Raw genomic sequence first — 27,761 nt, forward strand, 5'->3', positions numbered from 1 at the left:
ACAAAGGGGACAGGCTGTGTACACCCAAACTCCAGAGACCCCCATCCCACACAAAGGGGACAGGCTGTGTACACCCAAATTCCAGAGCCCCCCATCCCACACAAAGGGGACAGGCTGTGTACCCCCAACCTCCAGAGACCCCCATCCCATACAAAGAGGACAGGCTGTGTACCCCCAAACTCCAGAGACCCCCATCCCACACAAAGGGGACAGGCTGTGTACCCCCAAACTCCAGAGACCCCCATCCCACACAAAGGGGACAGGCTGTGTACACCCAAACTCCAGAGACCCCCCTATCCTACACAAAGAGGACAGGCTGTGTACCCCCAAACTCCAGAGACCCCCATCCCACACAAAGGGGACAGGCTGTGTACACCCAAACTCCAGAGACCCCCCCATCCTACACAAAGAGGACAGGCTGTATACCCCCAAGCTCCAGAGACCCTCATCCCATACAAAGGGGACAGGCTGTGTACCCCCAAACTCCAGAGACCCCCATCCCACACAAAGGGAACTGGCTGTGTGTCTCCAACCCACAGCAATGTGCGTCCAGGAAGCTGACATCCCTCAGTACTTCACAGACTCCATTGGCTTTGATGGCATCCCTGGAAGCTGCAGGATACCCGCCAAAGCAGCTGTGAGGCTGGAGATGGGGATGGAATGGGGCGCACTTGCTTTTCCCTCCAAGGCCCAGGGGAGGGGAAAGGAAGGGTGTGGGGTCTGTGGCTGGGGATGTTCATCTGTGCAGACCCTTTAGGAGGAGGCAGCTCAAAAGCCTGCTCCCGGATCAGTTGCTGAACCTGACCCACCTGTCCCCAAACCTTCAGCTAGGCCATCCTACTGTCTGGGGGCTGGAAACAGCTCCAGGAAGGGATTGCCCCAGGGGATTTGCCTGGAGCCAGGGAATCTGGCTGTTCAGGTTTCAAGAAACTAACAGATCTCGCCTGGCTTCCCTCAGCTCTGGTGGCTGGGAAACAGGAGTTGGCCCCAAACCCAAAATCGTTCAACTGATCCCCAGAGCTTTGATATAACAAGACCTGGATCCAAAGCACTTCACAACCACAGCCCAGCCTCTTCAGGACCCAAATACATTGGAAACCTGCTTCCAGCCCTATCCTGAGCATCCATGCCTGGTCCTAAGGTCCCTGGCCCAGCTAATCTATGAGCATCCCTTGGGGAAAACAAAGCAGCCCTGATCCTCCCCTAGGAGCCTTCTGTGATTCCCTGGCCTAGCCCTGCTTAATGCTGAGCTCGGATGTTTCTTCCAGGCACTCTAGGCCCCAGTTCCCTCCAGCGTAGGGATAATTACTCTCCCCCCCCCCCAGCATCCCAGGAGCCTTGGCATGTTCTGGCCAGTTGCATTCGGCGTCCCCAGGCAGCCAACTGCTGCTTGTTAGAGAACTGGAGCCCTTGCCGAATTACCGCAGAGCAGCTCAGAGCCATTGCAACTCCTCGGCCTCCTCTGCAGCCTGCACTGGCGAACGCCCTGCCGACGGGCGAGTCACAAGGCTCTGTCATGGCATCTAACACACATACCCCGGGGCTGGGAGCAGCTCCAGACGGGGGTCTGGGCTGGGACGGCCTGGGGCAGAACCCAACGAGAAGATCTTTCCTGTCCCAGCAGCTGAAGGAAGAAGAGCCAAGTCAGCCAGCAGGGCAGATAGAGGAAGCAAGTGGGGCCTGTGACAGCTACAGGGCTCCTTGCACCCACCCCCTCGGTCCCCTGGCTAGTCTCTCTGAGTGCACTCCTCGTGCTGCCACTTTTCCTGGGGTGGAATCCCAGCCTGGGCCACAGCACCCTGCTTACCCAGCAGGTCCAGCTGGAATAGACCCCGATGGCGTCTGTGGCCAATGGTGAGCAGGGCCGGCTCCAGGCACCAGCCCACCAAGCTGGTGCTTGGGGCGGCACCTGGAGGGGGGCGGCGACTGGGCTCGCCGCCAGGGAGAGCGGAGCCCCGGCGGGGCTCTCCGCCCTCCCCCCGGCGCTCTGGCCCCCAGGGAGAGCGGAGCCCCGGCGGGGCTCGCCACCCTCCCCTGAGGGGGTGGGGTGGGGGGGCGCGGGGGAGACTTTTTTGCCTGGGGCGACAAAAAAGCCAGAGCCAGCCCTGGTGGTGAGCAGCGTCCACACCACCAGCTTCTGAAAACAAATGTCTGGCCTATTTTATCCCTAGGAACTGGACCTCCCCACACACACTGCCAGCATCCTTCTGACCTCTGGTTTCCAGGCCTCTCCTGCCCTGGCATGGTCTCAGAAAAATTTGGTTGGGGGTGAAGCTATGTCAGCACATAGAACATTACCTGGGATTTGATTATATCCTGCAAAGGCTGGGGGAGGGTGAAAAATTGGGGAAGGGGCAAACAAAGGTCAGGGAACAACTGCCCCCCTTGTCCCTTGGCAATCGATGTCCCTGCTCGTAACAACCCTCAAGCACTTGGTTAGGGGTGGGCTTGTCTCGAGCCGTTCTTTACTCCGCCAGCTAATTTCCTTTACAGGCAACTGCTGAACTAAACCAACATTTACCGTCACCATCCCAAGAAGCCGGCCACCATCAATCATTGCGCAGCAGCTCCACAGCGAGGGCAGGGCCCTTCGCCGGTGCACACGGGCCGCGGCACTGATGGAGCATGGCTGGGGGCACCGTGCTGGGAGCCCCACCTTGCAGCCAACAGCATCACGGTGACGGTTCCGGGGGCAGCGGAGGGAAATGCTGGCCCTGAAGGTGCAATTCACCGGTGAGGGCTGGGGTGCACCAAGGAGAAGAGGGAGAGCATGATCCTGGCAGCAGGTCCTGATCAAAGCAAGAGGTGGCACGGGCAGGAGTGACAGCCACTGAGGAGGCAAGATGCAGCTGGGACGGGGATACACCCCTGCAGGGTGCTGCAGGCTAGGGCAGGGGCATGCTATGCATGAGATGGACATGCCCCGTAACATGCAGCCTGGGGCAGCTTCCCTCCTGCACCAGGTGTGTCAGATGAAGCTGAATGGAAAGAAGAGAAAAACAAGCATGTCCGGGTGTCGCTTTGGCAGGGAGCGAGGGAAATTCCATTCCAGCAGCCCCAAAATGCCAATTTCTCCCCCGCAAGCCGGCCCTTGGTTCCCCGTCCAGCTACTCCCATTTCTTCCATCGCCCGGCTGGATTAGAGCTCGAGCGATCGCAGAGCTGGAAGATACCCAGTTGCAAAGACCGTCAATCTTTCCATTTAGTCTGCGAAGTGCCAGGCTCCTTGTTCTGCCAGCAGTTTGAGAGAGGCAGCGAGGGGTGCAGGGAGTGGAGCCAGCTGCTGGAAGAGCGTCCCTCGGATCTCAGTGAGAAACAAATCCCAGCCCTGAGAGCCAGACACTGCGCTCATAGCCCTGCCTTGGGCCACAGAGCACGATCCCAAGAGACAAAAGTCCCCTGCTGGGCACTTGCCCAAACCGGAGTTTGGCACCACTGGCAATCTCGGCTGAGAAAGAGGCCGTGGCTGGAATTGCAGAGAGCTGGAGGCCAGGTGTGCAGCCCCTCACCAGGGTGCTGTGGCGGGCCTGCAATGGGCACTTGGTGCAGACACAACAGGTCAGGCTTCAAGGGCATTGGCAAAGCACGAGTGGGCCGGGCAGGATCAGCGCAAGGTGCTGCGAGTGGGAGTGAGGCATATGGGCAGAGCAGGAGGAGGGAGCAGTCCTGGAACGGAAGTGGAGGAGCTGCAGGTTATGACTGAGGAGCATCCACAGAGCAGTCTGTGAGGAGCCCGGCACTGGGCCTGCCTCTTGGGACAGAGGGGTGCATGTAGCCCAGAACTGGACTGAGGGAGACCTGTGGGTCAGGACTGAGGGGCATTGTGGGAAGAACCTGATCACAGAACCCTTATCCTAGGCACCACTGCCTCCCGCTCTTCTGAGCCCTGAACTCCACAAGAAAAACAGGTGCGTGTCTGCAGCATGCATGCAGCCACTCCTGGAATCCAGCCCTAGAGTTCCCGGCCCACGGAGAAAGCTCCCCAACTAACCACCACGCTGACCCAGCCGTGCTGGACTGTGAGGAGGTCATGCCAGCCTGGCCTCACCTTGCTTTTAACACAGCCACCAGCTGGAGATTTAAGGGCTTGTTTTACCAACCCCTCCCTCACCAGAGTGCCTCCCTGCCCCTACCAGAGCCAGCCCACTGATTTATTCCGGAGAGCCATTGCCAAGGCCTGGCCATGCCCCTCTGCTCTGCCAGCCTGCGCCGTTGAGGAGGGCTGAGGGTGGGGAGAGAGAACAGGGGAGCTAGATAGAATCATAGAATATCAGGATTGGAAGGGACGTCAGGAGATCATCTAGTCCAACCCCCCACTCAAAGCAGGACCAATCCCCAGACAGATTTTTACCCCAGTTCCCTAAATGGCCCCCTCAAGGATTGAACTCACAACCCTGGGTTTAGCAGGCCAATGCTCATCTCACAGTATATCTAATGTACTTAGCATGCACATGTCTACAACTGGGCTTTCTTCCTAGCTGTGCCAAAGATGGTTGCCTGGGGTCATGGCCCCCTGCTGTCTCTGTTTCCCCCCTTTGTAATATGGGGATAATGTTTGAGGGCTGCTGGGGGAGGGGCTTTGGCAGGAATCAAGCTTTGGCTCGAAGGCCCAGTAGTAGGGCTGAGGGGTAAGTCAAAGATCACTCAGTAAACAGAGCATATCCCAAGAGAAGGCATAGCAGGAGGTTACCAAACAGCACTCTATGGGACGGGGCACACTGGCATGCACCAAGGGAACTAGTGCCATCCGCACAGCTGGTAAGGGCTAGCAGGGTAAAGCACTGGGCTGGGTGCAGGAGTCAGAGTCATAGAGTTCAAGGCCCAAAGTGACCAAGAGCTCGTCCCGTCTGGCCCCCTCTACATCACAGGCCACCAGCATCTGCACACTGCCCCCACCAACCAGCCGGAGACCAACGTATCCCAGCCCATAGGTGACCAGATGGCTGCGTCACAGGGACAGAACAAGAGGGACCAAGATGCACTAGTGCCCCAGGCCCCTGCAATGGCAAGGAATTGAGTGAGCCAGACCCAGATGATCTCAGCAAGTGACCCACACTCCACTCTGCGGAGCAAGGCGAAAAGCTCCAAGGTCCCTGCCATTCTGACCTGGGGGGGGAAATTCCTTCCCAAGCCTACACCCAGCGATTGGCTAGACCCTGAGCGTGTGAACGAGAACCAGCCAGCCAAGCACCTGGGAGCCCTGGCCCACCCCACCCGACGTCCCCTCTCCAGCCATGGCCATCCCTGCTGCTTCCAAGGAAGTATTAAAAAAAGCCCTTCCACACTGCATGGGGGGTGGGGGGTAATTCCCTTCCTGACCCCTGCTGGTGGCCAGCTGAAACCCTGAACCATGAGATCTCCTGTTCCCAGGAGATCTGGGTTCAAACTCTAACCGTGTCCAGGGGACTTTGGGCAAGTCCCTTCATCTTTCTGTTCCCATCTGTCAAGAACAGGAACCCCACCCTTTGTCTGTATAGACCATCAGCTGCTTAGGGCACGGGCCGGCTCTTTGCACATGGATGTACATCACTTAGCATACTGGGGCTCTGATCTCAGGAGGTGCTGCTGTACCACATGGGATGTGCAGGCTGACCATGGGAGGAGCTCTGGAATATGCAGTGATTTCTCTGGCCAGGGGATGTAGAAGACACCCAACATGGTCCATCATGCAGTATACAGAGGCTCCCCACCTGCTTTAAAACAGGAGCCCCCCTGCATTCAGAGGGCAGTGACCCTACCTTTCCACATCCATTCCACCCTCCTCTCAAAAGGGCTCTGGCTAGAGGGCAAAGCAGCACAAGCCGGGCTGTGAAACTGAGTCTGTCTGTTTTGCCAACAGCAAAATATTCTGGACGCCTGCGATGGCTGCCACATCCCAGCCACTGCCTGAGCCAGAAGCAACGCCCCCAGCCGCAGCAGCTTCTGCAGAGACAGCAGGAGCAGGAATGCGCTGGTCCGTACCAGCAGCCACACGCTGGAAGCTCCAGGACAGGGCGTGGGACTGCAGCAGAGGGGCTCTGAAGAGAGCCTGGTTCAGCCTATAACCCCAACTTCAAAGCACCAGCAGCCACATTCACTAGCACCGCAGCCTCCCCCCTCCCCATCTTTTTAATCCCTGCTGGCTCTAGCCTGCCTCAGTTGTGGGGGTGGTACAGGAAGAAGGCCAAGGAGCCAGAGGCAGGCAATTGGCAGCCCTGCCAGTCCCCATGGCACTGACAACGGAGGGGACAGCAGGATACGAGTTCCACACCATAAACTGCTGGCTACAGATGTAACCGTGAACTTGCGTCATTGGCACAGGCTGTGCAGCCACAGCACCACCTGACCACAAGGGGAGCTAGCCCGGGTGTCCTGACAAGATGGGACAGTGCCCCGCAGTCTCGTCATTCTCGTGCCTCATGCCCACAAATGGCCCACACAAGGCTTACCCTGCTTCCCTTAGGAGGCCCCTCCACAGGCTTATAGGTTTCATAAGTAAGCAGATTTCGCACAATTGCTTTCACCCTATTCCTCTTCGTTGTCCGATGTGGGCGGTCATGCCGACTGGTTGGAGTGAGAGTCACACCTAGCGGTTAGCACAGGAGTTGGGAGCCAGGAATAGAAGCCCAGGGTGAGAACTGGAGTCAGATGCCAGAGGCCATGGGTCAGAGCCAAAGTTGGGAATAGGAGCCAAGGGTCAGAGCTGGATGAGGCAAAGCGGGAGCAGGATTGGGGCCGAGCCAGGAACAGGGCTGGGAACAAGCACGCCCAGAAATTATCACAGCCGTGGGCGAATGCTTTGAGCAGCCACCAAACGGCTGCTGGGTTTAAGAGCTGGTCTGCTGACTCTTGCCGCCAATCAGGCAGGGTAGCCAATCAGGCAGCCTACTGCAGGCCAGCTGTGCTCGTCAGATTACCCACAGCTGGCTCTGCTACAGGCCCTGACCCTTGACATTAGCTAAGCACCTTCGAGACACCAGCCCATTGGCCACCTCACCCTCCTCATCACTGGGGACATGTAGTCCCCAGCCCAGCTATGTTCCTTGCTGCCCTCATCTGCCAATCTCTGCAGCCCCCTGATCACCTGCGGTGTTCTGGTCGGAACTACCATCTTATCCAGCCATGGCCACAGCAAGACAGGGCACATCCCACCAGAGCTGTGTAGAGAGGGATCAATAACTCACCCCCAACTTTTGTCACCCGAATTTTCTAATGCCTGCCCTTGTCCCCACCTCACCCGCTCTGCTAGCACCCGGCATGGGGATCGGCTGTATGGGCAGACCCAGGGGCGATCAGAGGACACTGGAAACCCTGCCTGGCTCATGGTCATTGGCCAGGGAGAAAAACCTTGTGTGTTTAAGAGGGGCTAAGTGCAGAGCAGCCACAGCTGCAAGCTAGGAAGGAGCAGGTTGGTCCAGCTGCCTGAACAGCCAGACCCGCATTGCGGGCACAGCTACTGAGACAGGCTGGCCCACAGAGCCTTGGGCTCAAGGCCTGAGGGAAGAAGGGGAGACTGGGGTGGTCTCAAGAGCAGAAAAGGCCCAATTGGGGAAGGTGGCTGGGAAGCTGTAGGGGCCTGCTGGATATCGGCAGGGAGCAGCTGCTCTGCAGGATGGAGGAGCCCCACACCTAGCTCAAGCCAAGTCCAAGCGCGACAGATTGTTTAATGCAAAGAGTCACAAAGACATTAAAAACCTGGCATTTGGAGTTACGCAGGAGGAATGGTTACAGGGCTATTTATAGATATGTACAGCTCCCCTGCGCCACCCAGCGGGGTGAGGCGGGACAGCAGCCCAGCTCCAAATGAAGGTCCCTTCTCCACTCACCATGTCCCCTGCATCCTAGCATCAGCCACCTTGTTTGCTTGGGGTCTTTTTGGCTATGCCCAGCCCTGGCGTTGGCGAGAGCACAGGCTGCTGCTACCACCACTCCACCTTCCTGCACACACTAGGTGGCAGCACCGAGCCTGCTGCTCCCCACACCCTCTTCCCGAGCCCCTCTCTATGCCCCCCACACCTCTGCCTTACCAGAGGCTGCTCTCCCCGCCTCTGGCCAGGGAAGGAGGGTAGGAAAAGGCAGGTGGCTAGAGTGATGCTATGCCCCTGGGTGAGTCATCCTCCGTGGGGACTGAACCCGGGACTTCCGGTTCTAAAAGCAGGAGCCTCTGCAGCCTGAGTGGAGTCCCCAGATGAGTTGGCCAAAGCTGTAGGAGGCTCAACCACCACCAGAGGGGGACAGAGCACCACACTGAGTGGGCAGGAGTGACTGGTTTGGGACCAGAACTGGCAGCCACATCCAACTCCCGGCACGGAGGCAGAGCATAGAGCCCTGTCTGAGCCAAGCAGCGGGGCCAAGGAACATGCTTCCCTCGGATGGGATTGGACTCTAGTGTCTTGGGGATGATGGAGGGGATCTGTCCTCCCCCCAGACCCCTCACTGAACAGCGTGGAAGCCAAGCGACCCAGGAACCCAGTCGGCACAAGCTTCACCAGGAACCGCAGCAGCTGTCGGGTCCCCGCAAAGGCCCGTGACTGGTGCTGCTGTGTCCTTGAGCAGGTGGGATGAAGCCAGGCTGCCATCTGGAGAAGGAGGGAGGAACAGCTGTTCCAGGCAGCATAAGCCACACCTGGAACATGCCTTCAGTGGATGAGGAAGAGGAACTCGACCATTCCCGGCATCGTCCCTTCGGCATGTTAGCCCCAGCTCCAAGTCTCTGCAGGGCCCCCTAGTGTCACACAGGCATTATTGCAGCAGTTCTTCCCAGGAGATAGGTCTGGAGAAGACTTCCCTTTCTAGCCATAGATCGTAGTTCATCTGGAAATCCTCTGGCAGCTCCACCCTCTGGCCCAGCACGCTCTGTAAACAGTTATCCACGGGCAGGAAGTCAGGGTTGCTGTGCGCCCGGTCATAGCGCCTGGAGTTGAAGCGCTCGATGCTGGCTCGCAGGGCGCACTCCTCCGCCTGGAAGTCCCAGGGGCGCGCATCCAGATCTAGGGCAGAAGGGGGAGGACATTAGGCCTATATAGCCTGGGGAAGGTGGTCTCCTGGTCATACCTTGCCTACCCGCTCCCTCCTTGGACAGGCAGCTGCACCTGCCCAGGAGTGTCAAAAGAGGAAAAGACCCTTTGATTAGGAAGCCCACGATCAGGGCTCCTAATGCCCAGGCTTCAGGGCTTGAGCCATCACCAGTGGGAGTCAGGGAGGGCACTGGGCAGTTAGGTGCTTTATGGCTTTTGCCAAGAGACGGGATACTGGGCTAACTGTACCATTGAGCTGCTCCCATATAGCAGTTGGGATGCCACCTCACAATAATGGGAGGTTGGTACAGCTGCCCTGGGGAGCGAGTTCCTACAGCTGCCAGTTCCTGATAGCTGACGGATATAAACGGGAGCAGCTCAACCACAGTTGCTAGGTTGAATGCTGCTGCCCACATCTTTAGGGTGGAGATGAAGCAGTGCTCCATCTTCACCCACCCATGCCATTCTCCCAGCATGCAATGCTCCATCTTTGTCCAAGCAGCTGCCCTCATCTGTAATATGGAGGGACAGCCTCTTGGAGACTACAGGTCCCAGCATGCAATGCTTCGCCTCCATCTGGTATGTTAAAGACCTGTTACGTTTTATGCCAACTGGCGACGCCCTTTGGGCCCTGGCCAGGTGCCAGCCTGGCCTGCTATTGGGCAAAGTGAGCAGATGCCCCCTGGGATAAGCACTCCCTTGGGGCTCAACCCAACCCCGATGAATCAGGCACATGAGAGGCCACGGGCAGAGGGTAGGGGTGGTACCATTTCCATAGGCCCAGTCATCGTTGAGCCGGTGCCGCACTTTCTGGTAGATAGCAGACATGGTCTTCATGTTGCTTTTCCTCCACTGCCGCCCCAGGTATTTGGTCTGCACCTTGAGCAGCTTCAGGACATAGAGCTGCATCATGGCTTGCTTCACCTTCAGGGCTCGTTTCAGGATGGGAGCCGACTTGAACACCACCAGCATCTAGGAGGCACACCGGTCACACCGCGCCACGGGGCACACGCAGTGCGTAACGCTGTGCCAGGCACATGTACACTGAGCCCATCCACACCTCTCCCTGGCACCAGGACATGGGCTGGATCGAAGACTCAGCCCACACTCCACACGCGGAGGTTTTTAAGGCCATATAGAGCCTTACGCAGCCCCCACCCACACAGGTCTCTGCACCTCGTGGTCCCGACGTCCAATGGGCTCCTACTCACCATGGTCCTGGAGTGTTTCCACTTTGTCAGCTTGTTCAGTATCCTCAGGAGGTTTATACAGGAGAACAGGTTCCGCCAGCAAAACTGGTTGTTATCCCCGGCTTCCTGCAGAGAGATGAAAGCCGGGTGGGAGGGTGAGCAGCCGGCTTGCGGGTGTGCCGCGCAGGGATGGGCAGGGCTGCCTATGGGAGGAGGCTCATGCTATACAGGGCCAACTTAAAGGCCAGGAGTCCCTTCCCACCCAGCCCTCCCCTAGCGCTACCTGGATCCCAGTCACATGTGCAGGGAGCTGATCTCCGGAAAGCCTGGGCTGTCACAGCAAGGCACGGAGCCCAGCACTGCCCCAGCCCTCTGAGCAGCAGCAGCCTGCCCTGGGTGCTTACAGGCTTGCTCCCACCTGCCAGGCCTCCCAGTGCTGCAGAGAGCTCTCCTCATTTCCCCTACAGCCCCTCTGTGCTCTGGCCCCAGCAGGGAAAGGACATGACAGGCAGGAGGGGGGCAGCCTGCAGGGCACTGCGGGGGGCTGAGCTCACCAGACTCTCTGCCGTCAGCTCCGGGAGCTCGTGCACCACGCAGTAAGGGTAATCCAAGACCGAGATGCTGGAAGGAGAAGAGAGGGCCTCAGCCTCTCCTGCTTGCCGATGCACAGCCCCAGCCTTGTGTGGGGAGATCTCTATGGAGTCCCCTGCACCCCCCCGGGGCAGCTTCCTGAAGGATCCCATGCTGGGGATAGCTGACAACGTCCATTTACTGAGAACGGGTCCCGGTGCCTGGGCCACAACCGAGAGGGGACGTTGCTGAGGATTCAGTAGCGTGTAAGGGAGTCTGATGGGAGAGATTTGAGAACAGCTCCCTTCCTATGGGCCCCACGGCAGGAGCAGCGCTTGGGGAGGGGGAGCAGGTGCTGGGTACCCCACTGTGGGTGCAGTGTTGGGGGCCCTCAAGGCACCCCACAACCCACTCAGTACCTCACACTGGGCCAGTGACGGGGGGCCCCCACCAGATACCCCATGGCATGGTCAGTGATTGTGAGGGACCCCATCAGGTACCCCACAACACACTTGGGTAGCTTGCTGCAGGGTTAGTGATGGTAGGGGCACCCCACTGTGCAGCAATCCCACTCCATGGCAGATGCAGGGTCAGCGAAGGGCCTGGTGGTACAGCAAGCCCTGGGCACCCTGTTACCTGTTCTTGGCAGTGATGTAGGACATGATGTTCTGATTGAAGAATTTCAGGATGAGTGGGATGCAGTTGGCAAACACCAGGTGCTGGGCCATGTACTCAAACTAAGAGCAAAGATAAGGGAGGCAGGTAAGCAAGCAGACCTGAGCGTCCCCTGGTGCTGCATGCTCCCCTAGTGAGCTGCATCTGTGTGCGGGGGGAGGGGGTCCCCACCCAGGTTTACCTGATAAACGTGATTCAACTTGAAGTGTTTGAGCAGCAGCAGCAGCACGGCAGAAATGGCCTTGACGATGATCTCTTTGTGCCGGTTCACGTCCACGCCCAGCTTCATGCTCTGCAGCACCGTGGTCCTGGAGGACAAAGCCCCAATCTCAGCCCCCGTCTCAGGGAGGGGGTAACCGGTCCCCAGAAGAGGGGATGGCCAGAGACAGCCAGACCACAATCCCACCAAGGGAGTACAGCCCACTGCCTCTTGCCTCTTCTCTCCCTCTCCACAGCCATCACCCCGCTGTCCCCTGAAGGCCTTTCCTGCAACTCCATACGCTCATGCTACCTTTAATTAAGGAATAAGGTTTCCAGGATACATTTCACCCCAAAGATCCCAAGGTGGCCAGTCAACAAACTGATCCCTGTGCCTAGTTTGTAGCCACTCCATCCCACCGCTGAAACGCGGCCATCTCTGGGGCGGACGGCAGCAGCGGCTAACAGAACATGGGAATGTTCAGGAGAGGCCAATCCCGTATCGGACTGAAACCACAATTTAGACTGGCACACAAGTTGGAATTAGGCCAGGACACTGAGCTAACATGCCCTGGAATCTATACCAAGCTCGACATCTCAGCAGAAAGAGAACACCTCTGCTAGCACAATGCCCCCAGCGCTGCAAGTCCTGACTCAGAGGGAAGGCGCCTGCTACAGTCACCAGCACCGCTACCTGCACAATCTTGGGTGTGAGCCAAAGATCTCCCCTCCAAGCAAGAGTCAGGCCTAACCCTGCTTAGCGCGAGAGACCTGACAGAATCTAGGGAGTTTAGCTTCAGGCCATTTCCTAGCTCAGAGTTCAGACTTGCTCCCAGCACAGGAAACTGAGTCGCCTGCCGCAGTCTGGGTGCTGGCTAAGACTCCCCAGCTCCAGCACAACCAGCCAGGCCTTAAAGTGCTGCCATGCAAAGCCAGGAGGGGCCTTCTACCTACCAGAGACCTAGTCACCCCTGTTCTCTCACCCCCCGCATTCACCCCGCCGTGGGCTTCTCCAGGCCACCAGAGAAGGGCACTCACGGCATCTCCTCCGGCAAGACGTCCGCGAGGATGTTAATGGAATCCGTCTTGGCTTTGGAGGTGGGGGCTGCGGCCAGCAGGATCTTCAGCAAGGCAATCTGTGGAGGGCATCCAAGAGCTGGGTGAGGGCGGGAAGGGCCTCCGAGGGCAGAGAACAGGGCTGCGGGCGCTGACGCCGAGGTGCTTAATGGCCCTCAATTCGGTACGCAGTGGGGAAAGGCGAGAGGATGCCACGAAGTGCGTGCCAATGTGCAAAGAGGGGGCACATACCAACGGGCAGGGGCGGGCAGAAGTCATGTGACTGGGGACATACTCACAAGCAGGGGCAATCAGGCACTTGTCAGGAGATGGGTCTGAAGCAGCAGAGGGCACAATCAAGCACACGCCAATGGACAGGGAAAGGAGTGATTCAGTATGACTTGGCACATACCAGTGGAAAGGGGCTGAGATCATGGGATCAGGCCCACTCCAATGTAAGTTTGGAGAGGAGAGTCCAGCTGTACTAGTCAAGGCGGGGGAGTGGGAAGGGACGGGGCTTGGCCTAGGATCTGTAGTGTGGCCACAACTCACCATGTACTGGGGCAGGCTGGGAAGGAGGCCCTGGTACAGGGTTTCCGTAGGAACTTGCTCCACTTCCTCTTCCCCCTAGTACAGAGATGAGAGAACCGCACCCTGAGAACGTCTCCAGACCTCGCAAGGTGGCCGATTTGGATTGGGGTGCAGGGGCCTGCCTGGCTCTGCAGAACCAGACACGAGCACAATGCGGCCTCCCAGGACACGGGCACAGCCCTCCCCTCCCCCAAAGGACAGCCTAGCAGTCACACAGCAGGCTGCCACATAGGGATCAGAGCTCGTGAGGGGGGAGGAACCGCAGGTTACCCTTGAGCAAACCTCTGGCTAACTGAATGCACACAGTGACAGGCTCCTGCATGCAGTCACCTCCTCAGGGGATACAGGATTGGCAGGGTCCCCGAGGACAGACACCTATCCAAAGAAACCCCAATCAGCAGTTCTGCAGGCCCCACAGCCTCCTCCTCGCACTCCCCAAAGAGTCACTTTACGGATCTGCCTCCCTGCAATGTGCGGACTCCCCAGAGAGGGGCGCACCCCTGTGGCACTCACCCCGGAGAGCGGGGAGCGCAGGTACTCCTCTTCCATCTGAACCTGAACCTCCGCGATCGACGTGTACTTGTGCTGCGCAGAGACAGAGCAGGGGAGGTTAATGCCACCGGCCAGCGGCACAGGGAGATTCCCCCAGTCCCTTCGCTGACGGCGCACACCCCACCAGCTGCAGCCCACCCAGTGGGGAAGCCACAGACGGGCTTGTGAAGGCAGGTGCCTGTAACTTTTTATGACTATTACACGTTCTGTCCACCTGACCGTTATGTAGTTTGCTACCTGCTCACAAGGCATTAATTCCAACAGGAAAGCGAATGGACCTTTCTGGTAACCCTCCATTGACGACCACTCAGAGGGTGGCCCGGAGTCTGGATGGTCGTCACACCACGGGAAGGGGCTGACCTGGTTCGGGAGACCCAGGGCAGACAAGGGAACTTTGCAGGGGAGAAGAGGGCAGCCCTGGGAGAACAGGAGAGAGGGCAGGCTGGAGGCCTGGCACCTGGACAGGGTGGACAGTCGGCCCTCAACTGGTGGGAGGGGTTAGAGGCATCCGCACACACAGGCAGTGTCGAGGGGAGCCCGTGAGGGTGGCACTCACCAGTTTCAGGGTTCGGATGCTCTCGTGGATGGGTCTGGGCAGCCCCACCACCGTGTTCGTGTCACTAGAGAGAGGAAAAAGCCAGACTGACACAGAGGCTGAAAACGCCCCCTCCTCCTGGTCAGAAAGGAGAGGATCCATGTCTCCTAGAGGGCAGAGAGCAGCCACTGAGCCAGGCGGGAGTTTGCCTATCTGCTGTAGCCTTGCCAGCACGTCAGCATGTGAGGCTGAAATGGGATGACCCACAAACTGGCTCTGCCCAAGCCCCAGAGCTCTGCTTTAACTCACCTCCCCAGCGTGTAACCGATGAACTTGCTGCGACTGGATTCCAGGAACATCTCGATGTCCTTCTCTCTGCAGGAAGGAGGAGATCACTTACCATGCAGTCAGGCCCACACCTTCCACCACTGCCGTGCTGGAGAGTGCCCGCGTAATTACAACCAGGAAGAACGAATCAGCCCAACAGAGCTCTCCTGGGTCAAGTGAGATTCAGAGAGAGCAGAGCTCCCGCCTCCACTCCAAAGTCCCACCCCAGGAGGGTCCCCACCCTCTAGGTGAGCTCCAGTGTGGAACACCATAACCCATCATTGCTCCAAGACAATGCCACCACCCTAGAGGCTCGTAACAATGGGGTGGTTGATCTCGACAGCCCCACTGCTGGACAGTTCCTAGAGGGTCCCATCTTTATCCTGAAGGATACTGGTCTCCATCGGGGGAGCGGAAACCCGTCTCACACTTTAACCATCACCACTCAGCATTCATTAGACAAGCCGATGGCAGAACGCTGCCAGGGGCCTGGCACGAGGTCATTCCTAGTGGTCCTGAGGAGACAACTCACCTGACCTTGGGAGCCCAGGGCAGCCCCTTTGGGCAGGTGAGTCGGTCGGTGGGAGGGTGCTGGATGGGTGGAGGCATCACCTCATCTCTTTCCAGGGGGAACGTCTCCCCCTCAAGGCTGTTGTCATCGTCATTCTCCTCCTCTTCCTCACGGGAGTCGTCAGCTTTGTAAGGGTCCCGCTCATTGAAGGCATCAAGGTTGTCTTGCTTAATCAGAGCCTGGAACCAAGGGAGAAGGCGGCTGAGTGGGGAGGAGGTGAACGTCAGATTGACACGGGGAGACTCTCTCTGGGGCACAAGTCACCCCAAGATCATACTTGACTCCCCAGCATGCCTAGGGCAAGAAGCTGGCTGCCCTGTGTTACCCTTGTTAATTTCACTGTCCCCTTGAGGGCAAGGTGACGTTCCCTCCGCGACCCCCCTGACCTCGCCCAGACTCGGCCTTACCTTGTGTTCCCGCCGGCCCCGTTTCTGCTGCTGTTCGATCAGGTCAGAGGCTGACGCCGGCGGGGATGCAGCCCTCATGTTGCGGATCACTTTGATGCTGTCCTCTGGAAGTGGCGGGAGGCCCAGTATCTCCCGTTTCTCGGCCTTCATGGCTTGGAGCTCCTCAAAGCCTCCCAGAGTGCACTGCAACAGACCCCCCACACACACCCGGAATTGTGACTGAGGCGACCGCATGGACAAGCACCCTCTGGACACACAGCGTACGGGGTTCGCTCACTCAGCAGAGCTCCAAGCACCCCACCCCACCTGACAGAAAGTCCACGTGAACAGATCCCCGAGACAAAGAGTTCTGCCCATAAACCTTACATATGGGGTCTGTTATTTAGGGTCTATCTATGTCAGATGCTGGACTGCTCAGTCTAAAGACAGCTGAAAAGCCAATGGACAGAAAGGCACCGCTGGGGTTCTAGCTACAGGACATCACAGATCTAGCGAAGTGAAGGGCGCACTTTCCTTTGGTCAAGAGGTCATTCAGGAAAGAGGGGTACGGTCTAGAGGTGGGAGCACAGAGCTGGTCATCAGAAGCTCTAATCCCACATCTCACACCATCTCCTCTCTATGACCCTGAGCATCCAAAACTCTTGGCACCTCAGGCCTCCCATCTGTAACGTGGGGATGACACTGGTGACAGGTCTCACCACGGAGTGAGAGGATCTCTATGGAGCGCTCAGACTGTGAAAAGCGCAATGGGATACTGCCCCAGGGTCCTACCATTCTACTTCCTCTGAAGGACTGGAGGATCTGCTACAGGAACCCAGCAGTATTCAGCACAAGGGCAGCTGGGAGTTAAAGGCTCCAGGAAGTCAGCATAACCCTTGTTATTCATACACGGAAGGTGCTTTCAGCTTTGACAGCTGGCAATGCGTTTAGCAACACAGGGAGGGGGAATTTTGATAGAAAATCAACCCTGTCAATAGCTCCCTGTAAACGGATTGTGGAATTTCACCTGCTCCAAGCCACAACCTGCACTGGGGACTGTCTACATTACAGACTGACACCGTGGTGATCTCACATACTGTTTGTGTCTAGCCAGTTATCAAACAGTTCCTCATTGCCAGGATGGTACAGGGCCATGGCCATGACCCTGACCGTGAGCAGAGCTGTCACACACTTGTTCCAATGGTTAATTACTCTCACTGTTAAAAATGTATGCCTTATTTTCAGTCTGAATTTGTCTAGCTTCAATTTCCAGCCATTGGATCCTATTAGACCTTTCTCTGGTAGATCAAAGACCCCATTATTAAATATTTGTTCCCCAGGTTCTTATGGACGGTCAAAGTCACCAATTAACCTTCTCTTTGTTAAGCTAAATAGATTGAGGTCCTTGAGTCTATCGCTAGAAGGCAGGTTTTCTAATCCTTTCATCATTCTTGTGGTTCTTCTCTGCACCCTCAGCAATTTATCCACATCTTGACTGAATTGTGGGCACCAGAACTGGACACAGTATTTCAGCAGCGGTCGCACCAGTGTCAAATACCCAGATCCCGGAGATCACAAAGAGAGGTCAAATAACCTCTCTGCTCCCACTAGAGATTCCTGTTTATGCCCTTTGGGCCATCGCATTGCACCAGTGCTCATGTTTAGCTCATTGTCCATCACAACCGCCAGTCTTTCTCAGGGTCGCTGCTTCCCGAGACAGAATCCCCCATCCTGTCTACGTTCTTTGTTTCTAGAGGAATACAGTTACATTTAGCTGTATTCAAATGCATACTGTTTGCTTACGCCCAGCTGACCAAGTGATCTCGATCGCTCGGAATCAAGTGACCTGTTCTCTTCATTCTTGACCACTCCCCCAATTTTTGTGTCACTTGCAAACTTTATCAGTGATGATTTTCTGTTTCCTTCCAGGTCATGGCTAAAAGTGTGAAACAGCGAAGGGCCAGAACGGATCCCTGCAGGAGCCCACTGGAAACACACCCACTCCACGATGATCCCCTGTTTACAATTACTCAGCTGCGTCTCAGGGCGGATGTACCGAGTTCAGCAGAGGACAAGACAGTCAGTGCCCCTATCACTTGCTTCCAGCCAAGTCGGCCCCAGATTAGATGCCAAAGAAAGAATTACTTGGATGATGGCTTTAGAAAACTTGTTCCAACTCCCCTGCTCACACCAGGGGATTCTTACCAGCACAGTTTTCCAGAGCAGCAGCAGTACCTTCTTCATAGGGAAGTGTGGGGCGTGGCCGCTGCAGAATTTGGTCACCATTCCGAAGAGCATAACGGAAAATGGCTCGTTGTTATACAGCGGGGCCCCTGGAAGCAAACACACCGATAACAGCCATGCTCGCCTGAAGAGCCGCCCACCCTCCCATCACCACCTCCCTCTCAGGGCAGAGCTCCGGCATGTTCCTAACCTCACCATCCCATCCCCTACCTGCTCACCCCCGCCCTCATCCTCTCCTCCCTTCTGAAGCCCAGGATCTACCGTATTTGCTTACAAATAACTCTGATGCTGGGCAAGGATGGCCCCAGAGACCAGACTTCACAGCAGAGATACAGCACAAGCAATGGGAATGCTGGCTTCCTTGGCTCTGCCCCCTCCGGTGTAGCTTAACCCTGCCCCAGAGGAATCCTCCACTAACAGCAAAAGAATCCCGTCTCCATGGCCTATTCGGGCTTTGGCTGATTTGCCAAGACAGACAAGAAGAGCGTTGGGAATGGATTCTGCAGAGTGGGCCCATGTCGCCTGGGAATTGGAATGGGACCCAGTAATTCACTTCACACAGGTCACTGAACTGCTGTAAGCGGAGGACTGCCGGTCACTACCAAACGGGCCAGATTCGAACCACTATAGAGATTCCAGGCCCCGGCTCATCACCTTGCAGAGAACACTGCTGTAACCTACCCACCCCACCATTACACCCCCGGGACATCCCAGGGGAGGCTCCTACCTAGCTCTGCTCGGAAAGTCTGCCTCATCGTCTTCCACTCAACCTTGTCTCCCTCAGCCTCCTGCCGGACCGTCTCTACGATCAGGTACATGATGTTCAGCAACACCCTGCAAACCGCAGAGTGTCAGACAGGACCAATGGATGACCGAGAGGGGAGCAGGTCTCAGAGGACCTGCTGGCTCCAACAACACTTAGAAAGGCAGTCATGTTCTGCTCCCATTTGTCCATATCCCGCACGAGGAACAGATCAGACTCAAGGGGACTAGAGCTAGATATCGGAGTTGGGGGTAAGAAACCCTCTGGAGGAGTGTTACCCAACTGGCAGGTCATGGCCTCCGGGGGTGGAGGGGAATCACGAGATGTTGAACTCTCTTCCCCTCCCCACCCAGGGTCCTTCAAGGTCATAGAGTTTACGGCCAGAAGGGTCCCCTAGATGATCAGTCTGACCAACTGTATATTACAGGCCACAGAATATCCCCCAGTCAGCCCCGCACCAAGCCAACAACCAGAATTAGACCAAAGCGTTACAGCCCTCAGAAGACGAAACTATTGTGTGCCACAGGCAGAGAGCAGGTCAAGGATTCCCTCTCTGGTAACACACTAACCAATTATCTAGGCTCCGCATCGGCATCATTGATACACTTTTTACTCTTAGTAAATAAAAGAGGGTAGTGAAAATTTCTAACTTCAGATAAGGGGTCACCAACCTGAAAAGGCTGAGAGAGTGTGCTCCACTCCTCACCCCTTTGCCCCCCGTCTTTTGACCCAGTAGAAGTAACTCACTGTGTACATGGATTAGGAGACAGTCTGACCCTGTATGGCAAGCCCTACTGGTCCATCAGTCCAGTATCCAGCCTCCAGCAGCAGACTGTACTTGATCCTGCAGAGATGCTAATGAGCTGAGCACGTCTACAGTGCCTTTCGAGCCCGGAGCTCAACACACTTTAACAAAGGCGGGTGCCATTAGACCCATTTTATAGGTGGGGGTAAATGAGGCACAAAGAGACCACAGTGAGTCAACACTCTGGAAATGGCGCCCGTTCTCCTGACTCCTAGCCCTCTCTGCTGGACTGAACTGCCTCTCAAAGGAAGGAAACAAATCCCATAACGCACCTGCCAAAGCTCCTTTCTGAACCCCCAGGCCTTCAGCTTAGACCCTGAAGCCTAACATTCAGCAGCCTCTCCCCATCATTTACTCACCTCAAATCCGTGCTGTCGGCCAGGGAGATGGCGGGCTTCCTCACGGCACTGCTGCAGGCGGCGCTGTTACTGCGGGAGGAAAGAGACTCAGACCCTCAGATCAGGTTGCCCACCTCTCCCTCTGGGAAAACGCAGCTTGGATGGTTTAACACCACCGTAAACAACCAATTAAACCACACAGGAGAGCTGATCGCTGCCGCTGGGATCTGACACGACTAGACTCTACTGATGCCAAACACTGGAAGCCTCCACATCAATCCGGCGACACAGGGAGCAAGCGCAGAGGCCCTCATGTCTGCGGAAATTAGCCCCAGTTGATCAGAGGCCCAGAGAAAGGGTACAACTCTCTCCAAGGGGAAACTAAATCACATTCAGTACTTGCTGCAGCAGCGCTTCTTAAACATCTCACTAAACCTCCCCCCCACCCCCACAACTTAGCTCCATTTCTCAGATGGGAAAACAGACACAGCAATGCAGTGATTTGCCCTAGGCCTCAAAGGGAGTCAGTGTCAGAGCCAGGATTGGCATTTAGGAATTCCTAGCTCCCAGGCCTGCCCTTGGAAACCCCTCCCTCAAGTGCAAAGGTCTCCGCTCTGGAGCCCGCTGCCGATGTGAAAGGGCTTCATCCTTAGTGGATTCTCCCCCCAGGCGCCCATCAACAATGCTCTAGCAGTCTATGCTCAGGGCAGACCTAAGGATGCGCCACGTCTAACATGCTCACTGGCTAAATGGACTAACCCCCGGGAAGAACCATTCTCTCTAGAATGGGTGTCTGACCATGCGTTACCTCCCTGCCCCTCTTCCCCTTGCAGAATAAAAGTGTTCTGGAGAGCACACAGATGAGATCTCCAGTTCAAATCCAGCCCAGCTGCCACCAACTGACCACTGGTTGGAGGCGGGGTGGGGGAGGGATTCAGCTCCTAGTAGCCAAAATCCACCACCACAGTTGGCAGCCTGAATAGAGACACCAAGGATTGACTGGACTGACCTGGAGGCAGTATCTCCAGGACACGCGTGAAGCACTCTGAAACTTGCAAAACTTACTACTGCCTACATCGCCCCTGGTCCTTGGAGACAGAGCTCAACCCGACCCCCACTGAAGTCAACAGGAGCCTTCCCGCTGACTCCGACGGAAACTGGATTGGGAGCAGAGAGCTGCTGGGAAGTGAGCATCTTTCACAAGCTGGAAAAAGATCCAGGTGGAGCAGTTCACGCACAGGTTATCAAAACTCTTCAGGCACAGCTTTTCATATCCCCAGCCCCATGATACTCACTCAATCTCCATGTTCAGAAGCTCCACCAAAGCATTGAAGGTACCAACTTCCAGTAGCAAGAAAATGTTATATCGCATCCAGGCTTGAACTTCAGCCTCGGAACCGCACTCTCCAAAGGTGCCTGTAATAACATTATTATTGGATCACCTTTCCGTCAAGAATCTCAGTGCACTTCACAGACATTCAAGCAAGCCTCAGAGAGCCCATGCGAATCTGATCCACGGATGACAGACAGGAAGACAGGCACGGAGAGGGGAAGAAACTTGCTCCAGGTCTCAGGGAAAAAAAAGAAATTAGTGGCTGAGCTGGGCAAAGAATCCAGATCAGTCAACTCCCGTTCCGGTGCCCCATCTACTTGGTTAGAAGTTGGACAAAAGTATTTAAGAGAAATATTTTTCAGTTAAAATTATCCATTTGGATTTAAAGATTTCCCCTGAAGCATTTGCAACCCAAACTTTGCCACATTGAGCTAGTGCAGGAGAACCTGGGGCCAGATTTTGGCCCAGTCCCCGGCCCATACGCGCTGATCTGATATAGGGAGTGTAAAATGGACACAACCGCCAGAGGGAGAATTCCCCTCGCTGTGGCAGCTCTGTAAGGCTCAGGTGCATGGCCCCATGCTGCCCACAGCATAGGGGACAGGCCTGGGGGTAGGAGAGGGAGTGGGGACAGCGCTCAGCCCCACAGCCATTCTGGCCTATGGAGCATTCCACTGGCAGACAAAGCCCAAGCTGCTCTTAATTTGACTGGGGCCACAGCAGCCCTCAGTGCAGGAAGAACATGGGTATTGCAAAGGCGTTTTAAACAACATACTAATTATTAGTATTATTCGAGGAGCTTTTGGAGGATGCAGCTCTGCAGCTTAAATCAACCTTCGCCCCAGACCCTCCTGAGCTACCCCTTAGGCTTCAGAATCGAGCCCCTAAACAGGAACCCAACTAGAAATAAAGGTGAAAATGACTCACTGAATGCACAACAGGTAAGATGGCAGCAATCGTAACAAGTTAATTCCGATCTAACGGCTGCAGGTGTGACCAGGGACATGGGGAGGGAAGCTGGTGTTAAACAGATGATTTCTAACCTGGGTGCCCCTTTAATAAAGATTCTACACAGAAAAGTTAACAGGGATTTCAGAACAGGACCAATTCTTCTGCCGACACTGCGACATACCTTGTGCGACGTAGAGGATGGCTCGGGCCACCTTGAGCCTCTTCTCCCTGGCAGTGACCTCCAGCCCATCGAGGAGCCGCATGGCATGGGTACGATGCTGGCTGTTGTCCAGCTCGGTCCATTTTTTATCCAGCACTGAAAAGCCAAACACAGCTAGTTTTGTGCGAGGTTGCTCCCCACAGCTGGACGGGGGTGTATATTTCTCCCCCTCTCCAAAAGCCATGAAACTATGAAGCAGTTACAGCTGCAATTCTCTCATTGGATGTAAAACGAAGAGAGGAAAATTCAGAGCATTCAGCATAAATAGAGAGCCAGACTGTCAATTTGGACAGGGCACTCATCACAGCCATGGGACAAAGCATAGGTATGTCTGACCATCAAGGGGCCAGGCAGAGGGAACTCTAAAGCAGAGGTGGGCAAACTACAGCCCGTGGGCCACATCCAGCCCGCGGGACCCTCCTGCCCGGCCCCTGAGCTCCTGGCCCGGGAGGCTAGCCTCCGGCCCCTCCCCAGCTGTTCACCCTCCCCCGCAGCCTCAGCTTGCCGCTCCGCCAGCACAATGCTCTGGGCGGTGCAGCTGTAGCGCCGCCAGCCACCGGTGCTCCAGGCAGCGCGGTAAGGGGGCAGGGAGCAGGGGGGGTTGGATAGAGGGCAGGGGAGTTTGGGGTGGTGGTCAGGTGGCAGGGGTGTGGATAGGGGGCGGGGCAGTCAGAGGGCAGGGAACAAGGGGGTGGAATGGGGGCAGGGGTCCCGGGGGAGCAGTCGGGGGGGTGGGTTAGATGGGGCGGTGGGGGGCAGGCAGGGGACAGGGAGAAGGTGATTGGATGGGGGCACCAAGGGGGCAGTCAGGAATGAGTGGAGGGGTTGGATTGGGTGGCGGGGGGCAGTCAGGGGTTCCGAGGGCGGTCAGGGCACAGGGAAGGGTGGATTGGGCAGGGGTCCCATCAGGGAACGGGGGGGTTGGATGGGGCAGGAGTACTGGGGGGCCGTCAGGGGGCGAGAAGCAGGGGGGGTTGGATAGGGGGTGGGGGACGGGCCACGCCTGGCTGTTTGGGGGGGAACAGCCTTCCCTAACCGGCCCTCCATACAATTTCAGAAACCCGATGTGGCCCTCAGGCCAAAAAGTTTGCCCGCCCCTGGTCTAAAGCCTTCTAGTACAGGACAGAATTATTCAGACTCATCTGTTTGAATCCACATCAGCGGTGATCAGAAGTCAGTACAGACAACAACCTTCATAAAATGAGATGGTTGTTCTTAATGGACAGACTTCCACATCTTACAGCACAGCCACAGTGGGCACCAATTAACCACCTAGCACATTTTGATAGCCTAAGTGCTGATTAGGCCATGGACACGAACCTACTCTTTCCCCTCCAGTTCACAGGTGAGGCACATTAGAAGGTGTCCTGTGAACATTGACAACATTTGTCAGCAAACACTAGCTAAGGTAAACAAGGAATCAATGTACGTGGCTGGTTCCTTCCTTCTGACACAGAGATAGCAGCACATCAATACTTCTGTCTCCTATTGTCTATGTTCTACAAGTGACATCATCTCCACAGTACGATGTGGGAGGGAGAAGACAGTTCTCTTACCGTGGACCCTAAAATCCTCCTCAAAGCATTTTCGATTCAGCTGGAACTCCGGACCCTCCGTGTAGCTGTATAGTTCTGCCAAGAGAGCATCACTGGTGTCTGATGGTTGTCAATTTCATTTCTGCATCCAACCAGAAAACACCTCCAAAAACTAACCAGTTCTCAGCTGTGAAACTAAGGAGCACGGACTTCACTTCAGTCATATCACACTTAATGTTTATTGGACTCTGTGAGCATTAGAATCTGCATGGTTTGACTTGTTACCTGGAAATTGCTGCTATGGGTTTTTTCTACTCATACTAATTATATTAATTTTTTTAAAAAAGATTTCTCATCACTGAAGTTTTCTACACTTAGGGTCCTTTGTTTTCAGTTTTTATTTTATTTATTTTTTCCAGACAATTTATCAGTGTTTATTATCACAGCAACCAAAACAGGTGAAAAATCGGTGCAAAAAATGTTAGTAATTTTTCTGGGTAAATATTGGGATTTATTTTGGCGGACAGAAAGACGGAAAAAACTATTCAGTCGATTACAGGTCTGTCGCATCTTACGCGCATTTAACATGCGCAATTTCAGCTTTACGCGGTCGGCAAAAACAAAAACAAAAAAAGAGAAAAATAACAATTTTAATACTGTACCTATAGTGCGGGCGATTCCGCCCGCCATTGAACTCAATGTAATGTTGACTATACGCGGTTTTCGCTTTACGTGCTAACCGCAGAACGGAACCCCCGCGTAAGATGAGACAGACCTATAATGCTTTGAATTTCGTTCATCAATGTGGTTTGCTGCAGAAACTAAAACAGAACTCAAAACATGCCACCTCTGAGTTTAAGAAAACAACATATCTCTAATCCCCAAATAAAACTTTTCATTTGAATAAACGGTTTACTGTTGTAAACTTAGAACTATTGGCCTATAAGTATTTACATTTAATAATTGGGCCACACCATTTGCAGCGCATACACTCAACTTCATCCTTTTCTCCTGTTTGGTTTTTTTTAAACTTTCGAATACTTCCTTGTGTTCTGAAACGTATTCTGATACAGATTTTCGTTTTCTTCCTGTTTTAGCGTGCCAAATCTTTAAACCACTATCTGCTAACAGCTTGAAATGTGCAAGTGGTGGGCGTGAGATTCACCAGTACGTTCAGATAGGCACGCACTTATTTTGTGCATGCCTGCCTGTTTGTTATTGTGTGTATCTTCTAGACTAACACATAGTCTTACTTCAACAGGCAGCTTTGCATATACACGCACAGACTAATGTATTATCAAAATACATAAATCTCATGCAATGTATTGTATTTTCCTAATAAAACAAGTTATTATTTATATATTTGAATGATACGAAAGTAGGGTGAAAATCAGAAAAAAAATGAATAATACTTTTTGTAAAACCTGGAAATTTTTTCAGTAAAAATCGGTTTAAACTGAAAACAAAGGGGCTTATATATACTCAACCGCTCAAAACATAAAAGATCTCAGAACAATGTTTTACATAAGTGAAATTCAATAGAAATTATTTTTGGTATTTAAAATATTATTTCCAGTGAAAAGAGTTTATCTGGATGCAAGTTTCTAAAGTATTTGGGATCCAAACACTACATCCACTAGCATGAGAACTGAAAGCTGAAACTGACAAGCAAGTCAAGTGAAACTGACTAGCCTGGTTGTCCAAGGTGGGAAATGCAAAAAAGAAAAGCAGGGTATATGGCAAAAATAATGATTAGTTAATTAAAGCTAATAGGATTTTAACAACGTGTTATTAAGCTAAAAACAATCATATGAAAAATATATTATTTTTGAGTCGATCGTGTTCTTTTACGGACCAGTGAGCAAAAAACAAGTTAATTTAAACATTAGGTTTAATTTCCTACCCGACAGCTCTGCAGACCATCTATCTGTATCTGCATATTCAAACTCCAAGTCTGGGGATTCAGAATAGCCCTGATGGCAGAAGAAAAACAGTTTTCATCAGTCACTATTCAGTAAAAAAAAATTCAGTCTCCATAACGTTCAAAATTCATCCTGTTGCAAGTTCAGTACAGTGTTTTCAGTCTAACAGATATGAAATTTACTGGCACATCAACAGCATCAAGGTAACCTTCTAAAGTGCCTTCTGTATTTTGAATGGGTGTAATATTCAACACTTCTTATTCCTACCCGATTGTGTAATGTTGCTCTGTGCTGTTGAAATATCATGTTCCATTGAATTGCATTTCAGTGGTGAGTGACCCGTTTGTATACAGCCTATAAAGCCCTCTGGGATCCTTTGAAGTGAAAGGCACTATGTAAAATTTTATATATCCACATGCTTATTTAATCCTAAAATTGGAGCAGACTAGTCTGGACCAGGGAGCTCTCAGATTTTATCAATTTAGAATAAACGTGAACCACTCTGGAAGTCTGTGATGCTACCACAGTCCAAATCCTCATCCTTGTCTTTAGGTACTAACAGAATACAAAAAATAACTAAGTAAATAAATAAATAATACAGAGAATAGAGGCAATATTACTGAGGCTGGAAAAAGATCAAGACTGCAGCAAGATGCAGTAGCTTTAAAAGAAACTAATGTAAGTCATCAATATGTTCCCTTGGCTAAGCTTTACATGAATCTTGTGCCAATCGCTAGCAGAGGATAGGATGCACAGTCACCTTTGGAAAAACAACGAGGAGTCCAGTGGCACCTTAAAGGCTAACAGATTTCTTTGGACATAAGCTTTTGTGGGTAAAAAAAAAAAACTTCTTCAGATTCACCTCTGGGACTGGGATCAAATGAAACAGCAACATTCATTTACTCATTTTAAGGCACTGGGTCTGAACCCATTTATCACTGGGGCCGCCTATGCAGCTGTCTCTGTGTTATGTGGGCCCCATCCACACCATATATATATATACTACCTGTATGGCCCTGAGCATGTCCCATGGGGCACAGCTGTGCGCCAGTTGGGCTGCAAGCAGCCGGGGAGTTGAGAACCCCTACTTTAAGAAGTCACTCTGACTGGGGCTCAATCTCCCACGTATGGACCATGTCACCTTTTGAGTCTGGCATCGCTCCCCCTGACACAGGGATGTCAGTCCCCCGAAATCTGGGTCTGGGGCCGCTCTGGATGTCCCCTCCCCCTAACACAAACATAGCAGTGGCTCCAAGGTGCGGGCCAAGACTGAACACCCTGCCCCTCTTATACACCCGTCAGCCAGCCGCAGGCCTGGCGCCCAGACACCGCACCGATGGGCGCTTGGTCTGTACGTCTATAGCCAGGCCCACTGAGAGGCGGGGCTCTAGGCAGGTACCGACTCCCTCCCCCACAGGATCCAGGCTGGCGCTGGCCCCGGCCCCCCACTACCAAGGCCCAGGGGAAGAGGGCTGGCCCGGTACCGAGACCCCCATGGGGGTGGGTCAGACCCACTTATACCCAGAAGGGGGAGGGGTCTGCTCCATTTGGACCCGGTACCCAACCGCCCCGCCCCGCCCACAGCGACCGGGGGGGGGGCAGCGTCATTCGGAGCCGGAACCGAACCCCCCCGCCCGGCGGACCGAGGAGGGAACAGGGCCGCGCGCTCACCTCGGAGTCCTTGCGCTGGTTGCGGTTGAACTCGCGGCCCTTCCCCGCCGGCAGCAGCCCGCCCCGCTGCTTGTTGTTCACGATCAGCGGCCCCGGCCCCGGCCCCCCGCAGCCACCAACACCGCCCGGCTCCATCTTCGCCCGCCCCGCCTTCCTCCCCGGGCCGCGCCGCAATCTCGCGAGAATCACTCGCGCGCCCTTCTCGCGAGACCTGCAGCCAGGGAGGGCGAGGTAGAGAGGCAGCCATGTCTGGTGTGGCAGACGAGTGGGTAGCCTGAGACAGCCATGTTAGGAGTGGCAGGAGCTGTAGCAACGCCCCTTTTAAGTTAGCGT

General features: G+C 54.6%; 1 protein-coding gene across 1 annotated transcript; it reads right to left on the reverse strand.

The window, feature by feature from the left end:
- Positions 1 to 8,634: 8,634 nt before the first annotated feature.
- STRIP1 (striatin interacting protein 1) lies at positions 8,635 to 27,563 on the reverse strand. The gene is made up of 21 exons (XM_024212198.3): positions 27,429 to 27,563; positions 25,739 to 25,808; positions 23,857 to 23,931; positions 22,262 to 22,396; positions 21,092 to 21,212; positions 19,818 to 19,886; positions 18,618 to 18,724; positions 17,852 to 17,979; positions 15,668 to 15,850; positions 15,222 to 15,439; positions 14,672 to 14,737; positions 14,384 to 14,447; positions 13,789 to 13,860; positions 13,237 to 13,311; positions 12,667 to 12,764; positions 11,612 to 11,738; positions 11,392 to 11,492; positions 10,740 to 10,806; positions 10,207 to 10,311; positions 9,763 to 9,967; positions 8,635 to 8,968 (listed from the first exon to the last, which is right to left on the reverse strand). The coding sequence occupies exons 1-21, from the start codon at positions 27,561 to 27,563 to the stop codon at positions 8,721 to 8,723; spliced, it is 2,469 nt and encodes an 822-aa protein (XP_024067966.1). The 3' UTR covers positions 8,635 to 8,720.
- Between the last annotated feature and the right edge of the window lie 198 nt (positions 27,564 to 27,761).

The sequence above is a fragment of the Terrapene carolina genome, unplaced genomic scaffold (genome assembly GCF_002925995.2).
Source record: "Terrapene carolina triunguis isolate 2854851 unplaced genomic scaffold, T_m_triunguis-2.0 Scaffold552, whole genome shotgun sequence".
Classification (NCBI taxonomy): domain Eukaryota; kingdom Metazoa; phylum Chordata; order Testudines; family Emydidae; genus Terrapene; species Terrapene triunguis.